This window comes from Scyliorhinus torazame, chromosome 5 (genome assembly GCF_047496885.1).
Source record: "Scyliorhinus torazame isolate Kashiwa2021f chromosome 5, sScyTor2.1, whole genome shotgun sequence".
Classification (NCBI taxonomy): Eukaryota; Metazoa; Chordata; class Chondrichthyes; order Carcharhiniformes; family Scyliorhinidae; genus Scyliorhinus; species Scyliorhinus torazame.
The window spans coordinates 287,359,912-287,379,324 of NC_092711.1; the positions used below are offsets into that span (position 1 = coordinate 287,359,912).

At 42.3% G+C, this 19,413-nt stretch overlaps 1 protein-coding gene across 3 annotated transcripts in view; it reads left to right on the forward strand.

Annotated features, from left to right (window-relative positions):
• Positions 1–19,413, forward strand: part of LOC140421187 (copper-transporting ATPase 1-like) — a 155,345-nt gene that overhangs the window by 22,464 nt on the left and 113,468 nt on the right. The window contains exons 3-4 of one of the 3 annotated variants that reach the window (XM_072505690.1): positions 12,241–12,721; positions 18,307–19,038. In XM_072505690.1, the coding sequence (XP_072361791.1) occupies positions 12,241–12,721; positions 18,307–19,038 (1,213 nt within the window). The remainder of the gene's footprint in view (positions 1–12,240; positions 12,722–18,306; positions 19,039–19,413) is intronic. The other 2 variants (XM_072505691.1, XM_072505692.1) reach the window with 2 other exon arrangements.

Below are 19,413 nucleotides of genomic sequence, written 5' to 3' on the forward strand. Positions count from 1 at the left end.
CTCTGCTGAATAATGAGGTGAAAACAGCCTGCTACTTTTTGATCTGTTACTCCATGAGAGAATGGAGGGAGTGAAATAAGGCCTTGCCTCATTCAAGCTTTTTATCGCGATATTCAGGGTCTAATGCAAGTGCTTCAACCTTTGACTATTAGGATTTTTTTTCCCATGAAAAGCAAAATAAGCTTTGTCTTCCTGTCCACTGACTACATACCATATACTCGCACTCACATAATCTCTGACTGCTGTGAAACTGGTTTTGATTCTCTTTCTCTTGGTTTGTACCAAGACGTCGTGTGTCTGTAGCTTGTGGTTTCTACAATAGCAGGTTCTGTGACCCCAGTGGGTGAAGGAATTATTCCCTTCTGCTGTCTAGGTTCATGTTTTTTTTCCTCTCTCTCAACTATTTTCCTTGGTTCTGACGAGTATTGTGCCTCACTTTGTGATCCAGTTTGTATTGAGCAAATTTGCCATCTGAGATATGCCTGAATCGAGATCATCAAGTCATCCATCAAGAATCAGTAGAACTTTCTTTGTACCGTTTCAATATATAAACATTATACTTTATATCTATAATCCGAAACTGTTGCGGTTGCAATTAAAATAAAAGTAACTCCAAATTATTTTGATTTGTTTTGTTGAAGGAGCACCACAAATCAAATTCTGCATTTATATGCAGCATTCCCTGATTGAAACATTGCCTCAGAGTTCATGTATTAAAGATCACTTAGTTTCTGTGACGGTTACTCTGACTTCCACACTGTTTGTGTGCACTACTGAGTTGTACACTTCACAAAGGTCCCAAGTTACTGTGCTGTGCTGTCAGCTGACAACAGCTTGGTTGGGGTGGAAGTACCCTCACTGTCTCCAGTACCCTCAGACCTGGGAAAAGAATAAAAACAACATCTAATTACTCGCCAACTAATAATTTTTAAGTAGGCTTACGTTAGCACTGCAATGAAGTTACTGTGAAAAGCCCCTAGTTGCCACATTCTGGCACCTGTTCGGGTACACACAGGGAGAATTCAGAATGTCCAAATTACATAACAGCACGTCTTTTGGGACTTGTGGGAGGAAACCGGAGCACCATGAGGAAACCCACGCAGTCACGGGAGAACATGCAGACTCCGCACAGACAGTGACCCAAGACGGGAATTGAACCTGGGATTCTGGCGCTGTGAAACGACAGTGCTAACCACTGTGCTGCCGTGCAGCCCATGGCTGCTATACCTCTGCTATAAGTATGCATATGAATACTAGATGATGGAAAGGTTAGGCACGGCAGTGGTGGGTATAATTCCCCATGTGCTACCTCTTCAGAAATACCTTCCTTCCTCAATCCCCCAACACCGTTCCAAATTAGCTGCTTATTTTTAAAAATAAATTTAGAATACCCAATTCATTTTTTCCAATCAGTGGGCAATTTAGCGTGGCCAGTCCACCTACCCTGCACATCTTTTGGTGTGTGGGGGCGAAACCCACGTAAACACAGGGAAAATATGCAAACTCCACACTGACAGTGACCCAGAGCCGGGATCGAATCTGGGACCTCGGTGCCGCGAGGAAACAGTGCTAACCACTATGCCACACTGCCCTCAAATTAGCTGCTTATTAATGGTCACTTTTCTTGATTCCTTTTTCTTTTCCACTGTCCATCTCCATCAGACATTCCCAGTTCAGATTTTATCCAGAAATTTTGGTTCTACCACTGACAGCCTTGGCAGCAAAACTATATCTTATACTTCCATAAATCTGTATCCCCATCTCAACTACTCAAGATATACATTTGACTTTGTTGTGGGCCTGCATTCAGAAGGATATTTCTGGAGCACTGCGATAACTTGTGCCTGGCAATGATTGTAGCTTTATACTGATCACAGCTCTGTGAGTGATGCTGGTATTGAATTAGCGTTTCAACCCTGTATATGTTGCAATATTCTGTCCTTGTACAAATTTAGCCTTGGGATAGTATTAGTCTTTACAACACATGCTATTCAATCTTAAATCATCACTAAATTTAATTTTTTTCCCATGAGTCATTGATTTGTATTGGGAGCTTCAAGCCTAGAACTTAGCTTTGGGTTCGTTAATTAGGTTTGTTGCCTCCGTAACCAGACAAATCAAATAAACGCCTGCCTTGTTAAGCTTGAGGAAAAGCTAGGAGATAATATTGTGACTATTGTGCCATAGTTAATTATTTTATTGCCATAAATTATAATTAAAGCCTGGCTTGTAATCAATTTGTGATTCAATTATTTGTAGTTATTACCATGGAGATGTTGAAGCCAGACCCTATTACTCCAAAAAAATTGATTTAGAGTGACGACTTTGTAAATAAGGGCTGTAGAGCACTAAATAAACCCAAGAAGTGAAGTTCCTCTATTGCGGTTTGTGAATACTGACTTTGAAGTAAAAGTCCTCTGAACAAAGTTTTCTTGCTGGGCTAAAGTTGTCGAACTATTTTCATTATTATTATTTCCTAATATTATTTCCTAATGGTTATGATACTTTCAAGCCAGTTCTGGTGCTCAATGCCAAATACTGATTTTGTAAATGGACTGCAGCGGTTCAAGAAGGGCACCTTGAGGGCAAATAGGGATGGGCAATAAATGCAGGCCTAGCCAGTGACGCTCACAGCCCATGAATGAATGATTGAAACAAAATCCTCTTCTGTTCGACACAAAGTTGCATGGAGCAAGCAGGAAATGGATGCTTATTGTTTCTTTTGGTGGTTCCTCTCTTTTCCCCTACCCCAACACTTTTGAAAAGAATGACGAATTCTGGTGTACATTCCCACGGGCACAGTCATCCCTTCACTACCTCACACAAGTAGATAGTCTTCATGTGAGAACTCCAATTTTGACTCTATTTGATTAGAATGGGCATCCATGAATAAAGTCTCAATCCCTTTTGATATTCCATCTGTAGCATCGTTTTGGAGATTGAATTTTCTTTCCAGCATTGTTTTCAACTGTTTTATATCGTTAAGCTCATTGCTTGCGTTTTGATTACGTTCCGTGTGTTTGCCAGTGGCTCCAGTGTCAGTTCGGGCATCCAGTCCTGCCCTTGTCCCATGCTCATGCACTTTCCATCCTATGTCACCAGTTGGTGATCAGATTTCATTTTTTGCCTTCGCCTTTTAACTGTTTACCTCAACCCTCAGCCTGATTTTGAGACTGAGGACAGCAAACTCAGGAAAAAACAAGAATTGAACTTCCTTATTTGCCTCTAACGCATGGCCATACTTATCTGTGTCTTTACCTAATTTTGTCCTTTAAGTTTTGAGTACTTCATTTGTGTTCTGTGCCAGATTAAAATATGTGGGTTTTGTGATCAGCTACCCGCATGGCCACAGCAGATAAAGGCACCGGTATACTAACTACCAACTCAGATTTTTGTGCCTAAGTCATTCAGTTGCATATTTTCATTTTGTTGTCTAACTGATCATTTTTCTTTTTGAATTGAAGGTTTACATTTTATTTTGGAATCTTCTGATTCGGATCTTTTTCAAATGAATCACAATGGAGTGCATGCAGTATAAACTGGTAAAATCAGTTTTTCATTTTGTAGCTGAACCCAAGACCGAAGCAGACTTTTTTGACTGCAGCCTGAAACTACATTTCGAGCACTGATTCCGTCTCTTTTCCCAGCTTTGTTCAGATCGAGCCGAACAACATTCTCCTTGGTGTGCTACTGAATTCTGAACTTAGTTTGAAACCCCATATCTAGTCCTTTCGGGACATCACCAATTACATCCCAACTACCCCTCCATTCCTGCCAAAAGCTGCATTCACCTTGAGGCTTATTTTCTCAAATTGCAATCCCTTCTGACCGACCCCCTTTGCTCCATTTTGCACAAACTCCTGATTGCCCAGAATGCTCTAACTAAATCTTAGCAGTAACAAAGTGAACCACAACAACTGTGTTCATCTATTGCAGAGCCTTCAGCAATTACATTCTGGAACAGTAAGTAAACTGATTTGTCTTGTCACTCCTCCAAAAATCTCCTCAAAGTGTACTTCTTTAGCAAACATTTTGTTACCTCTAATCGTTTACCCCCAATTTGGAATCCTGCAGTGCTCCTCTGTAGCACCGTGGGATGTTTGTAATGTGAATGGTGTTGAATAAATGTTCTGCCAGAAAATGCTTGTTAGGTGGAGATCTGCTGAGAACACCATTGGATGAGAATATTTGAGGATAGCAAAGGATGAAGTTGATTTCGCAGATTTTAGAAATGAGTTATGGCTGTGGCTGAAAGGTTTGCAGAGTGGTTGTTTTTTAAACTTGCAATCCACAGAAGTTCTGTTCCACGGCTATCATTTCTTAGGATTGTTGTTGTACTTGTAATCACCATTTATCTGCAGTACTTTGTCTTGTTCTGTCATATAGAGCCCCTACAGTGCAGAAGGAGGCCATTCGGCCCATCGAGACTGCACCAATCCGCTGAAAAGCCCACTCCCACACCCAAAGGATGCTTTTCATGCATTGTGGTGTCAGCTGTATGAGGATGTTACATAGAGGGATTTATATAAATATTCTTCAGTGAACGAATCAGGATTTGATTTTGCAAGTATCTTGCAGTAGATCTGTCTGGAATATGTTTTGTGCGCTCTTTGACAGTAAGCGAGCTCAGTGTGGAACTGACCCATACAAGACCAGAGATTTTGATATGATTAATTAATTCCTTCCGTTTTTCAGATGAGATGCATAACTGAGGCGCTGTCTGCCCCTCAGGTGGACGTCAAAAGACTCCATGGCACTACTTCGATGAAGAGCAAGGAGATTTATTCCTGGCCAGTATTTATCCATTGATCAACATCATGAAAAACAGATTATTTAGTCATTATCACATTGCTGTGTGTGGGAACTTGTAGTGTTTCCTACTTTACAACTGTGACTACACTTCAAAAGTACTTCATTAGCTCTGAAGTCGTTTAGGATGCCCTGTGATTGTGAAAGATGCTATATAAATATAATATTCTATATAAATATAAGTTTTATTTCTGACTAGCAGATATTTGGCGGCTTTATAGATACTCACTCGAATTGACCACTTGCAATTGACATGGCTTATCTGCTTGCAAACATGCAGTCTACTCCTTTCAGTTCAATAATTCAAGTTCAACTCTTGTTTTTAAAAAATCTTGTATGATGTTGAGCTTTAATTGCTTGCAGAAAAGGCAGAGTGCATATTCTCAATTGTGCAGTAGAATTTGAGAATTGATGTGCTTCTGAATGTGCTTCAGGTAACAAATTTTGCTTTGTTGTTCATTGAAGGGCGGATCACCTATTATTGCCAGGCACGTAGAGTACTCAGTAATTGGAGCTTTTGTGTAATGATAGCAAGGAGCACTTTCATTGGTTAGGTCTGTTTCCTGACATTGGCACTTTCCTCCAGATTGGCAAGCAGCAGTTCCATGCAGCTGAAGTCTTTTTGCTTTTAAATCTCTTGCCTAGCTGGTGTTCAGTGGGGTGACTGAAATTATCTGGGAAGTTAGACTGTCAGACGGATGATGGAAGTATATATTGCTTCGTGTGGAGCGTGATCGCCCAGCAGCCAGCTTATTGTGGTAATTGGCAGCAAGAAATGTTGGAACAACAATGCAAACCTCTCTAAAAAGATGAAAACTGAAAAACTGTCTTATGCACCTACTGACCTCAACTTAATTCAAGCCTGACTCCTGCTCATTTGTTTGATATCTGATTCAGACAAGGGACCGACTGTAAAAGAAATCCAGTATGTCAGCTCAACCGAACTCCAGTAACGAGGTTAGGTTCTCTTCACAAATCTATGGATTTTTCTGTCTGTCTGCGTTGGATTAAAAGGGAAGATATATATTTTAAAGTTGACTTTTATTATGTGGGGAGCATTAAAACCAGTTTCCGCCCTGTTCTTGCCCGAGTACTAGCGCAAGTACTTTCAGTTGCCTTTACTATTCAACAATCGGGTATAAAAACCATATTGATGTGTTTTCTTTTGGTTTTTGCTCTTCACTGTTCTTGCGGTAGGATTTGTGGTATGTAAAACAAATGAACATTTTCATACCATTGGTTTTAATGAGCGTGTAATGAACTGCGATTTTTATAAAGTAGTTAGTTAGCATACAAATTTGAAGTAGATTTATTTTTGGTGTATTTATTTTTACATTTAGTACTGATTTACGAGAAGTTATTTGTATTCTCCATACTAGTTATCAAGTTCAACTAGAACTCTGCAACCTTTATTCTTTTTAGTATTAGAGAGGGCGATGTGCTCGGTTATATTCAAAATGGAAAATATAAATACCGAAGTGAAAGTGAATTATTTAATGTTGACTGGAGGGTAGCTTGAGTTTAATGCATCAAATACTGAGATAAACGACGCGAGAGGTTTGTAGTGTATTCAACCATCACAGAGTTGCCTTGGAATTCACTTGGTGGTGGGGGGGGGGGGTTGTTCCTCAGGTGTGATGTAAACACATCTGATTTTCTGTTTCCCTCAAACTCTTTTCCCCTTCCTCCAACATTCTGCCTGCCTCCTGTGAAATAACTGCATCAGGCTGGAGTGCAGTTTCACAGGCCTCATTGGCCTGGATCTCATAAGAAACAAGAGCCAGGAGTAGGCTTCACCATCATTCAGTAAAATCATGACCATGGCCTCAACCCCACTTTCCTGCCTGTACCCATAACCACTGGTTCCCCCAGACTCCAAAAATCTGCCTTGGTTTCAAATATACCAACCTTCATAGGTTTCAGAGATCGAGGATTCCAAAGATTCTCAACTCTGAGTGAAGACATTTTTCCTTGTCAATCTTGGACTAAGGGGTCAGTCATTTAAGATTATTACTTTTGTTCTGGATTCTCCAACTAGGGGAACACATTCTCTTAGCATCTACCCTGTCAGGTCCCCTCAGAATATTTTATGTTTCAATGGAGTCACTTTTATACTTCTAAACTCCAGAGGATATGGTTCCATTTTACTCTCTCGTTCCAAGAATCAAATATAGTCAATCTTCGCTGTACGGTCTCTGAAGGCAATTGTGCCCTTCCTTAAATAAGGAGACCAAAAGTGTGCACAGCACTCCAGGTATCAGAAGTAGGGAATATGATCCATCGTACCCCAGAATTAGGGTAGTTTTGGTGCCCTGTTAAGATTTGGTGGTTTGACCATGAAACTGGGATAATACAGGAGATCTTCTGGTTTATGCAACAAGCAATATTTTTACCATTTAAGATATCAGGAAAGCACTTTATGCTGAACTTTCACTGGTACTTATACGCCATATTGTTAGGTCAGAGGTGATGCTGAAAAACAACTTATTTGCAAGGAATTGATTGTATTGCACAATTTGTAGGTAACAATTTATTGGACAAATTACGAATGTCAGTGCAAAAGGAGGCAATTCCTCTCCCTGAAGTTATTATTTCAGGGAGGCAGCATGGTTAGCACAGTGGTTAGCACAAGTTGCTTCACAGCTCCAGGGTCCCAGGTTCGATTCCCGGTTTGGGTCACGGTCTGTGCAGAGTCTGCACGTTCTACCCATATGAGTGTGGGTTTCCTCCGGGTGCTCCGGTTTCCTCCCACAGTCCAAAGATGTGCAGGTTAGGTGGATTGGTCACGATAAATTGCCCTTAGTGTCCAAAAAGGTTAGGTGGTGTTACAGGGATAGGGTGGAGGCATGGACCTACGTGGGGTGCTCTTTCCAAGGGCTGGTGCAGACTCGATGGCCGAATGCCCTCCATCTGCACTGTACATTCTGTGATTGTATGTTTTCAGATGAAGTAACGATGTTTAAGTAGATAAACTATGAAACATGTTGAAACTGTGGAAATTTCCTCCAGAAAGGAAAACTGTGATATTGCACAAACAATTGAAAGTTTGTAATGTTGCAGAGGATTATCTGACCTGAGATCGAAAAAGTATTGAAATTTTGGGTATGATAAACAGGAAATGACGAGTTTTCTTTTCAAAAGATGGATGTTGTATTTAACAGGAGTCACTGATTGTAACAATGTGCACATTCTTTTCGCTGTGAGAAATTGCTCCACATCAAGTCAAAATCCAGAGAACCAGAACATGCTGAAAGTGCATCGCCTGTCCTTCAACATTCGGGACGAAAAGATGTGTTGATGTTTCACAAACACGTCATCAGAATTGGATAACTTGCTTTTCAGATCCCGTCAAATCTGGAGTGCTGACTGGCCTGCCGCATTTCCTGTTTTTGTTTTGGATTTTTGGTTTCACCTTTTTTTTTTAGCTTTATTGCGGTGACTGATAAATTTCTCATATTAGGAGGAAATGTTTTGAGACTGCTTCCTTCAGAGTCATTTCAAATAGCCCATGGCCAGGAATTTATGGCCACTCCCATCCAGCGTGATAATATCCCGCCAAAGGAAATTTCCAATGCATCTGCTGGCAGGAGAAATGCCCAGCGGGGGTGTAAAATTCTGGCCCATGTGTACCTCCAGTCTATGTTGATTTTTTTTTAAAGTAAAAAGTATTTATTTATTCCTTTACAAAGGCAGTTGCTGCATTTCTGCCCTGCTCCCCATTTCTGATTTCAGTTGTGCACAAGTGGTTTCAGTGGAGAAATGAAGTGATGAAGTTGTGAAGGGAAAAAAAAGGATACCCATTAAAAGGAGATAAACAGTAGACAAGGAAATGTGGTAAGCCACACCGGCAGTTTTTCAAGCCCTGTCTCAGGCTTCAACTGATTCTTTAAAATTCCTTCTGAGATGCATTGTACCCCCGACAAAATCGGAAGTTTTGAGCACGGAATAGAGAACAACCTGGGACTTTCTGGTATATTTAGCTAAGTGCGTCATCAGATGGTTTGTTAATCCATTGAAAGGGAGCTGGTCATACATAAAACTATAATCAGAAAGCTTTGTTGAGTTAAAATAAGCAAAATACCGCGCTGCTGGAATCTGAAACAAACAATGTTGAAAAAGCTCAGCAGGCCTGGCAGCATCTGGCAGAAGGCCATGCTGAGTTTTCCCAGCATTCTATGTCAGGGTCAAATGTTGCCAAGGACAAGCCTGGCAACCTTGCCTTAACTGTTTTATGCAAGATATTAGCAATCACTTGGTCGTGTTAAAGTGCTAAAAGTTAAACCTGCTGAAGTAAGGCCGAATTGAAACTGGCCTGACATACAATGTCCTTCTTCTCTCTGATTCAAATACTTCCAAGCTCTAATTTACTTGGTTAATAGCCAATGTTTTTAAAAAACTAATTTACGGGATGTGTGTGTCATTGGCTAAGCCAGCATTTATTGCCCATCCCTAGTTGCCCTTGAGAAGGTGAGGGTGAGCTGCTTTCTTGAACCACTGCAGTTCCTGTGGTGTAGGTATGCCCACAGTGCTGTCAGGGAGGCAGTTCCAGGATTTCGACCCAGCGACAGTGAAGGAACGGCGATATATTTCCAAGTCAGGATGGTGAGTGACTTGGAGGAGATTCTCCAGGTGGTGGTGTCCCCAGATAATTGTTGCCCTTGTCCTTCTAGACGGTGGCAATTATGTGATTGGAAGGTGCTTTTTAAGGAGTCTTGTTGAGTTTCTGCAGCACATCTTGTAGATGGTATATACCGCTGCCACTGATTGTCAGTGGTGGAGGGAGTGAATGTTTCTGGATGGAGTACTAATCAAGCAGGCTGCTTTGTCCTGGATGGCGTCGAACGTCTTCAGTGTTGTTGGAGCTGCACTCATCCAGGCAAGTGGAGAGAGAGCATTCCATCACATTCCTGCTGCCAGACGAGCAACTATTGTTGCTTGACCTTACGAACATGCAAATTAGGATCAGGAGTAGGCCACTCGACCCCTGATGGTTCTCTGTGTCTGTTCGGAGCCCTGGATATCCGTTATCCCTTCTCAGTTCCCAAATAACAGAGGTCAAGTCTGTGCGTTTTGGCAAAGTCCACTTGTACTTTATTTGCAAGTTGTACCATTGGTAAACTTATTTTCAATACAAAATTAAGGGAGTTTCTAACTAGCCCTGCAGCAAGCTAGTCAGATTGATTGTCTTTAGCGAATACAGTAGTTGAGTTTTCATTCAATTATAGATCGTAGTAATTCTTAAAATCATAATACACAGGATACAATAGCTAAGTAATTTAAACAAAAGAAAGATGGCGATTAACAAAAGCAAGCAGCAAAGGAAATAGGTTTCAGAAATATGGATGGGGTGATCCCGGGATGAGTTTTTTCATCCCGGTAAGTGATTCTTAAGGAGATTATTATCTTAGGTCTAGCCTTCTTTTAATTTCTGATTGGCTTTAACTAATTTATAATTTACTCAATTTGGCCAAAATTTCTGCCCATTAATTTAAGAGATACATGTATTTAAATGTATTGGTACAAATTTCCCATTCCATCGCTTGCCAATTTTCCACATTATCCACACCTGTATTTAACATTAATTAGAAAAACACTGTTTTCGTTCAGGTATTATCACCCTCGACTGGCTGTTACCATAGAAACGGGACTATTCATACTGTACAACAATGGGGCCATTTAGCTAGTTGACGTCACTGACCTTGTAGCCTCAAGCAACTTGCAAATGGGAAATTTAAGTTTAAGACCGAAATTAAAGTGTATGATCTGGATTAACCCTTAGTGGATTCCCAGCTATTGTTGTACTCCAGTAATGCTTAATATGATTATAGTTAATTATTCTTAATGAGTTCTCATTTAACCCTTTTACCTCTATCATCTCCCCTTATCTCTTAAGTTATAGCTGACTAGAAAGTCAATTTCTATCAGACCCCTCAAGCCTGCTTGGCCATTCAACAAGATCCTGGCTGATCATTCCCCACTCCTTTTTTTGTTTTACTTTTAAGTAAACATGGCCCCAACCATTTATGTAAATAAACACCAAACTTGTTTGCATCCTATTTCCTTCAGGACTGCATTTACTGTTTCAAATTAGGTTTCCCTCTATTTTCTATTTAAAACTTTCATTCAGAAAATCTAAAACATAATCTTTGGAATTCTCAACACTGAATGGTTCTGGAATTCACTTAAGTTTGAGGGAGAGAGAGAGATCTTTAGTCACTCAAGGAATCAAGGCATATTGTGGCAGCCAGGAGTTGAAGTCCAATATCAGTCATGCTCCTATTGAATGGCAGAACAGGCTCGACAGGCCATATGGTCTACTTCTGTTCCTATTTAATAATAATCGCTTATTGTCACAAGTAGGCTTCAAGTAAGTTACTGTGAAAAGCCCCCAGTCGCCACATTCCGGCGCCTGTTCGGGGAGGCTGGTATGGGAATTGAACCCGCGCTGCTGCCTTGCTCTGCATTACAAGCTAGCAATTTAGCCCACTGTGCTAAACCATCCCCTATTTCCTGTAGTCTTGTGACTTGGGTGTACTCATAAGAGGAGCAAAGGAAGTTAGTATACAAGTACAGAAAGCAACTAGATAGCTAAATGTTATGCTGGCCTTTATTGCCATGGGATTGGATTACAACACAAGGGAGTCTTGCTAAAATTGGATAGACTTTTGGTGAGACCATGCCTGGAGTATGGTGTGCAGTTTTGCTCCGGCCTTGGGTGACTGTGTGGAGTTTTCACATTCTCCCCGTGTCTGCATGGGTTTCCTCGGAGTGCGTCCGGTTTCCTCCCACAGTCCAAAGATGTGCAGGTTAGGTGGATTGGTCATAAGAACATAAGAACTAGGAGCAAGAGTAGGCCATCTGGCCCCTCGAGCCTGCTCCACCATTCAATGAGATCATGGCTGATCTTTTGTGGACTCAGCTCCACTTTCCGGCCCAAACACCATAACCCTTAATCCCTTTATTGCCCCTTGCCCCTTGCTAAATTGCCCCTTAGTGTCCAAAGATGTGCAGGTTAGGTGGATTGGCCATGGTAAAATTGCCCCTTAGTGTTCAGGGATGTGCAGGTTGGGTGGGGTTATGGGGATAGGGAGTGAGCCTAGGTAGGGTGATCTATCAGAGGGTCAGTGCAGACTCGATGGGCCGAATGGCCTCCTTCTGCACTGTAGGGATTCTATGATTCTATGAAGCATGAACTAGATATTCGCAAAGGTATAGCTGGTTAGAGTATAACATTAGCAGAAACAAACCAAATACAGATTGCCATGCAGCTGGGAATGTTCAATGTTTTATTTTCTTTGAAGGATCGAAAATATTTTTGTATTTTTTTTTCTCTACGTTTAGTGGTTTTAAGGGATTATTTTACTTTTTTCCCTTTTGGTTTTTAGCATTTCCTTATAAAGCGTTATAATTTTTTTCCCCCCTGCTGCACAGGTGTCCCTCGAAAACCATAATGCTGCTATTGTGTACAATCCGGAGTTTCAGACCCCAGAGTCACTGCAAGAAGCGATTGATGACATGGGATTTGAGGCCACCTTGAAGGACACAAGTTCAATGCCTATCTCCCCAGAATCCGTGCTTCTCAATAATAAGAGGAGGCTTGCTCCCCAGCCTGACCAGCAGATTGTAAACCAAATGCCCAGCATAAATGACAGGGAGAGAAAAAGGCTACTTGATGAAAATTATGCAGTCCTGCCATTTGACCCCGCCACAACAAGCCTCAAGGACGAAATCATTGACTTGGCTGTGGACAGTTCTGTGGTGGACAAGAAGTCGTCGATGCCTGAAGAAACTTGGTTGAACCAAGGCAGTGAAATGGTGGTAAAGATGAGGGTTGAAGGAATGACTTGTCACTCCTGCAGCAGCACCATTGAAGGCAAGATTGGGAAGCTGCAAGGTGTCCAGCGCATCAAAGGTGAATTTAAAGAAAATATTCTTTGTTTTCTTTGTACTGTCAATGTTGTGTGGGTGAGATTGTGGAAATAGGTACAATAACAAAACACAGTGGATTTACTTTGCATATAACAGGAGGCCAGAGTTTAGTCAAACACACAATCCAAAATAGGGTTTGTATAATTTTGCTGGACTACAAGCAGACACAGTAAAGGGCTGTGGCCGGGATTCTTTGTTGCGAGTCCACGTTGCTACCGTTGCCAGCGAGGATGGAGAATTTTGCGCTCAGCCAAATCTCCATTTACTGTAGTGGGACTGAGAATCCCTCCAGCGTGAAGGAATGGAGAATCCTGTCCTGTGTCTTTACTCCTAATAGCAGTGCTCAATTCTATCAGTTACCTCTTCAGGCAGGCACTCTACTTATCCTTTTAATTAAACCTCAACTGTGGTAATTATATATCGTCAGGTCAGGTTGGTTCCATGTGTGAATTGCTTAATTTTACCACTTGAGCAATAGCAAAGTGCAAGGAGAAACTATCATTGCTCTGCTTGCATTCAAGAGCACAGGGTGCTTTCCAGAAGGATGATTCCTTATGAAAGTGATTGAAGACTTTTTTTCCTCCCAACTTGCATGTTTAGAAATTTTATCGAGCCACATGAAGATTTTTGGCAGGAAAGTACATCAGTAGTTCTTAAGAATTCAAATGTGTGCCATAATTGACCTGTAAATATGTTTGAATACCCAGCGCAACTGGGATTGTTTTTTTAAAAAGTCCGCTGAAAATAGTCCAGTTATTTCCTGATGTGTTGTCCCTCTCTGACCTTCGGGGTGGGGTGGGCGGGGGGGAAGAGGAGAGAGAGCGAGAGAAAGAATCAAACAATTACCAATCTAAATGAACGCACAACAGCAGTAGAATAATTGGTCTGTAATTGACCTTGGGGCATATTGCATTACATGTCCTCAGCCCTGACAAAAATACGTTGTTATGTATTTTTTCACGTTTTTTGTTTATTGTGTAATTTGTGAGCTTTACTATTTTAGTTTTGGCTTGGTGCAATTATGACTGCCAAGTTTTACTGTATGTCTTTGCATCACAGAACTGGTGGGGATTGGGGGGAGGGAGGATTACATGATTATAATACTTGATCAGTATTTTTAAAATACGTACTTTCACTGATACAAAGTACCGTATTGAAAAAGTATTAGAGGGAAACAAATTTAAAGTGATTCCAAATGGAAGAGTACAAATGTGAGTGACCATCAAAAAAGAAAAGATAGATTAACATTTCAAGTGGGATCCTCTTGTTTAGAAGAAACATTGCTCATGAAATTTAGTGATGTTGATTGAACTGTGGTACCTTTTCTGTGTGTCGGTTGTTTCTCTTTCATCGAGGCATTGACTGTAGCTTGTTGCAGTTCACAAGGGGTGTGTAGGCCCTCTGACATGTGACTAAAAAACATTCTTCAAAGATATTGAACATTGGCTGAATCTTGGTCACCTTGAACGTGGAAGATATAGATAAGGTGCAGGGGTGGTTCGAGGACCTGGACACACTGGGGGCAGATGGAGGAGGTTTTGTGCATAGGGCCAAGACTGAGGGCCCTGGTTACTGCTCCACTCTCGTTCTCCGCTGCTCAATTCTCTTCAAGCCCGGAGGTGATGAGCACTTTGAGAATTTAAAAGCAGTTTCGGCAAAATTTTACACAGGGCCCTATGTCACTGCTGGCTCCGATTTGCAGGAACCATAGGTTTGTGCCGCCTGGCTTAGATTTATTGTTTAGGACATGGGAAAGGGAGAGGGTGAAGAGGTTTAGGGTCATGTTTCTGAAAGGTAGATTCGCCAGCCTAGACGGGTTGTTAGAGAAGTTCAAGCTCCCGAGAGCAATGTATTCGGGTACTTTCAGGTGCACAATTTTGTATGCAAGGAACTTCCTTTATATCCCTTGGTACCATTGTCTTTGCTAACGGCAGGGCCCTGTCCTTGGCTGAGTTGGGAAGGGGTAGCATTTCGGAGGTCTATGGGCAGATGTTGGCAATGGAGCAGGCATCATTGGAAGAGGTAAAGAGGAAGTGGGAGAATGAGCTGGGCTTGGTCTTTGGTGTGTGGGAAGGGGTGGGGTTGGAGTGAAGCTCTTCACAGGGTCACCTTCACCTCATGTGTGAGGGTAAGCCTGATCCAGTTCAAGGTGGTGAACAAGGAGCACCTGACCAGGGCATGTACAAGTGGGTTATTCTCCGAGGTGGAAGGTAGGTGTGAGCAGTGCTCTATGGGGCCGGCAAATCACACGCACATGTTTCGGACTTGTCCAAGTTAATTAGTTTCTGGGTCTTTTTCGATACAATGTCAGGGATTTGGGGAATTCAGCTGGAGCCTTGCCCATTGATGGCCATTTTTGGAGTTTCTAACTCACTGGTGGGAATGAGGGAAGATGCCGTAGCCTTCGCCTCGCTATTAGCCCAGAGGCGAGTTCTGCTTGGGTGGAGGACCCCGGTGCTACCTAAGACCTCGGCATGGCTGGGGGACCTGATGGAATTTTTGAACCTGGAGAAGATTGGCACGGTGGCACAGTGCTTAGCACTGCTGCCTCACAGAACCAGGGACCCGGGTTTGATTCCAACCTCTGGTGACTGTGTGGAGTTTGCACATTTTTCCTGTGTCTGCGTGGATTTCCTCCTGGTGTTAATGATGGTGTTTACGTTAATGATGAAAAGGGATAAGTATACACCGCAGGGCAAGAGTTATAGCTGGGGGAAGGGCGATTATGATGCCATTAGACGTGACTTGGGGGGGGGATAAGGTGGAGAAGTAGGCTGCAAGTGTTGGGCACACTGGATAAGTGGAGCTTGTTCAAGGATCAGCTATTGCGTGTTCTTGATAAGTATGTACCGGTCAGGCAGGGAGGAAGGCGTCGAGCGAGGGAACCATGGTTTACCAAAGAAGTGGAATCTCTTGTTAAGAGGAAGAAGGAGGCCTATGTGAAGATGAGGTGTGAAGTTTCAGTTGGGGCGATGGATAGTTACAAGGTAGCGAGGAAGGATCTAAAGAGAGAGCTAAGACGAGCAAGGAGGGGACATGAGAAGTATTTGGCAGGTAGGATCAAGGAAAACCCAAAAGCTTTCTATAGGTATGTCAGGAATAAGCGAATGACTAGGGAAAGAGTAGGACCAGTCAAGGACAGGGATGGGAAGTTGTGCGTGGAGTCTGAAGAGATAGGAGAGATACTAAATGAATATTTTTCGTCAGTATTCACTCTGGAAAAAGATAATGTTGTGGAGGAGAATGCTGAGACCCAGGCTATTAGAATAGATGGCATTGAGGTACGTAGGGAAGAGGTGTTGGCAATTCTGGACAGGCTGAAAATAGATAAGTCCCCGGGGCCTGATGGGATTTATCCTAGGATTCTCTGGGAAGCCAGGGAAGAGATTGCTGGACCTTTGGCTTTGATTTTTATGTCATCATTGGCTACAGGAATAGTGCCAGAGGACTGGAGGATAGCAAATGTGGTCCCTTTGTTCAAAAAGGGGAGCAGAGACAACCCCGGCAACTATAGACCGGTGAGCCTCACGTCTGTAGTGGGTAAAGTTTTGGAGGGGATTATAAGAGACAAGATTTACAATCATCTAGATAGGAATAATATGATCAGGGATAGTCAGCATGGCTTTGTGAAGGGTAGGTCATGCCTCACAAACCTTATCGAGTTCTTTGAGAAGGTGACTGAACAGGTAGACGAGGGTAGAGCAGTTGATGTGGTGTATATGGATTTCAGTAAAGCGTTTGATAAGGTTCCCCACGGTAGGCTATTGCAGAAAATACGGAGGCTGGGGATTGAGGGAGATTTAGAGATGTGGATCAGAAATTGGCTAGCTGAAAGAAGACAGAGGGTGGTGGTTGATGGGAAATGTTCAGAATGGAGTTCAGTTACAAGTGGCGTACCACAAGGATCTGTTCTGGGGCCGTTGCTGTTTGTCATTTTTATCAATGACCTAGAGGAGGGCGCAGAAGGGTGGGTGAGTAAATTTGCAGACGATACTAAAGTCGGTGGTGTTGTCGACAGTGTGGAAGGATGTAGCAGGTACAGAGGGATATAGATAAGCTGCAGAGCTGGGCTGAGAGGTGGCAAATGGAGTTTAATGTAGAGAAGTGTGAGGTGATTCACTTTGGAAGGAATAACAGGAATGCGGAATATTTGGCTAATGGTAAAGTTCTTGGAAGTTTGGATGAGCAGAGGGATCTAGGTGTCCATGTACATAGATCCCTGAAAGTTGCCACCCAGGTTGATAGGGTTGTGAAGAAGGCCTATGGAGTGTTGGCCTTTATTGGTAGAGGGATTGAGTTCCGGAGTCAGGAGGTCATGTTGCAGCTGTACAAAACTCTGGTACGGCCGCATTTGGAGTATTGCGTACAGTTCTGGTCACCGCATTATAGGAAGGACGTGGAGGCTTTGGAGCGGGTGCAGAGGAGATTTACCAGGATGCTGCCTGGTATGGAGGGAAAATCTTATGAGGAAAGGCTGATGGACTTGAGGTTGTTTTCGTTGGAGAGAAGAAGGTTAAGAGGAGACTTAATAGAGGCATACAAAATGATCAGGGGGTTAGATAGGGTGGACAGTGAGAGCCTTCTCCTGAGGATGGAAATGGCTGGCACGAGGGGACATAGCTTTAAACTGAGGGGTAATAGATATAGGACAGAGGTCAGAGGTAGCTTCTTTACGCAAAGAGTAGTGAGGCCGTGTAATGCCCTACCTGCAACAGTAGTGAACTCGCCAACATTGAGGGCATTTAAAAGTTTACTGGATAAACATATGGATGATAATGGCATAGTGTAGGTTAGGTGGCTTTTGTTTCGGTGCAACATCGTGGGCCGAAGGGCCTGTACTGCACTGTATCGTTCTATGTTCTATGTTCCGGTTTCTTCCCACAGTCCAAAGATGTGCAGCTTGGGTGGATTGGCTATGCTAAATTGCTCCTAGGTCTGGTTACGGGCATAGGATTGGGCCTAGGTGGGGTGCTCTTTCAGATGGTTAATGCAGACTTGATGGGCTGAATGGCCTCCTGCAGTGTATGGATTCTATAATACCATTTTGTTTTGTTTGAGATGGCAGCCTTTCATCTCCTTTTTCAGGGAGCTAGTTACCGTCAGCCATTAGGGTGGGGGGGCTGGCGGTTGTTTGTGTATAATGAAAATTTTTATCTGAATAAAAGTATTTTAAAAAATGAATGTAGAAGATCTAATCGTCAAGCCTAATTGTATTCTGGCCTGATGTGCGCCAAGTAACTCTTGAGCCTTAGCCAGTGAAGGATTGGAACCCTTGTTGGTTTTTCACCCCTTGCCCAAGTACAGGACTCCACTAGGAGTTTCCGAGTCTGTTCAATTTGTTGATCTCAGTTTGGAATTAATCCAAAGACCTTCAGGTTTGTATGGCTTTGTGCTACATCTCATCGAGCTTTTGTCTTTCAGGCCATTGAAGAGAGCACAATTTTGTTTTACCTTGGTTATTGGAAAATTCAAGCTCTACATGGTTTTTTTTGCCTAAATTTAAATAATTTAAAATCTGTTTCAATCAATGTAATTCATATTAACTGCTTGTTTTTTTTTTAATATTAGTTTCTTTGAATAACCAGGAAGCCACAATTGTATACCAAGCCCACCTCATCACACCAGAGGACCTCAGGACTCAAATTCAAAGTGCTGGATTTATTGCCACAATCAAAACCAAGGCCAAACCTCTGAAGCTTGACTTTGACATTGAACGCCTAATAAATGCAACTCAGGTGACCAAACTTGACCCTCAGGAGGTGACCGACAGACTAACGAACTTGATCAGCAGAATTGATGGCATGCACTGTGGCTCCTGTGTAACGAACATTGAGAGTAACTTATCAGCACTCCCAGCTGTACACAGCATCAAGGTGTCTTTGGAATCCAAGAGCGCTACCATACAATACAACCCAGCCATGATTACTCCAGATGCCTTAAAACAGGCTATTGAGGCCTTGCCACCAGGAAATTTCAAGGTTTCACTCCCGAATGAATGTCGCTCTGAAAAATCTACACTCTGTGCTGCTGAGCATCCTTTGGTATCTTCACCACAACTGCCTGCTTTGGATTCAAGGAAGCATCGATTGAGCAACGTGACAGTGATTAATATTAAAGGAATGACTTGTAATTCTTGTGTAAAATCTATCGAAGAAAACATTTCAAACAAAAGTGGAGTGATATCAATTCATGTTTCTCTTGCACGGCACAGCGGAACTGTGGAGTATGATCCCCTATTTACCAACCCCGAGGAGCTGAGGGACATGATAGATGATATGGGATTTGAGGCCATTCTTCCTGGTAACTCTTTTTAATATAACCCAAGTTGTCTAATTTTTAAAAAGATCATCCTTCCTAAGCCACTTTATCTTCAGGGTAAGGTGCATTGTTGGCTCTCAGATCATTACCACACTTGGTACGATGCTGGGAGTCATAGACGTGTTTCGTCCCATCCTATTTGTTTTCTGGTTGGTATGACATGCAGAATTTAAGGTGTGCAGTAATATCGGAATGCTGACATTGCCCTCTTAAGTTGCATGTGCATCCCTTGACTGGAACAAAAAGAAAAATTGTAGCCAAATATTAAGGAAAATTTGAGTATTTTGCTCAGTAAGTACAGTGTTATCTTTTTTAAATAAGTGAAGGGAGTCAACATTTGTTAGTAAATGCTCTGCA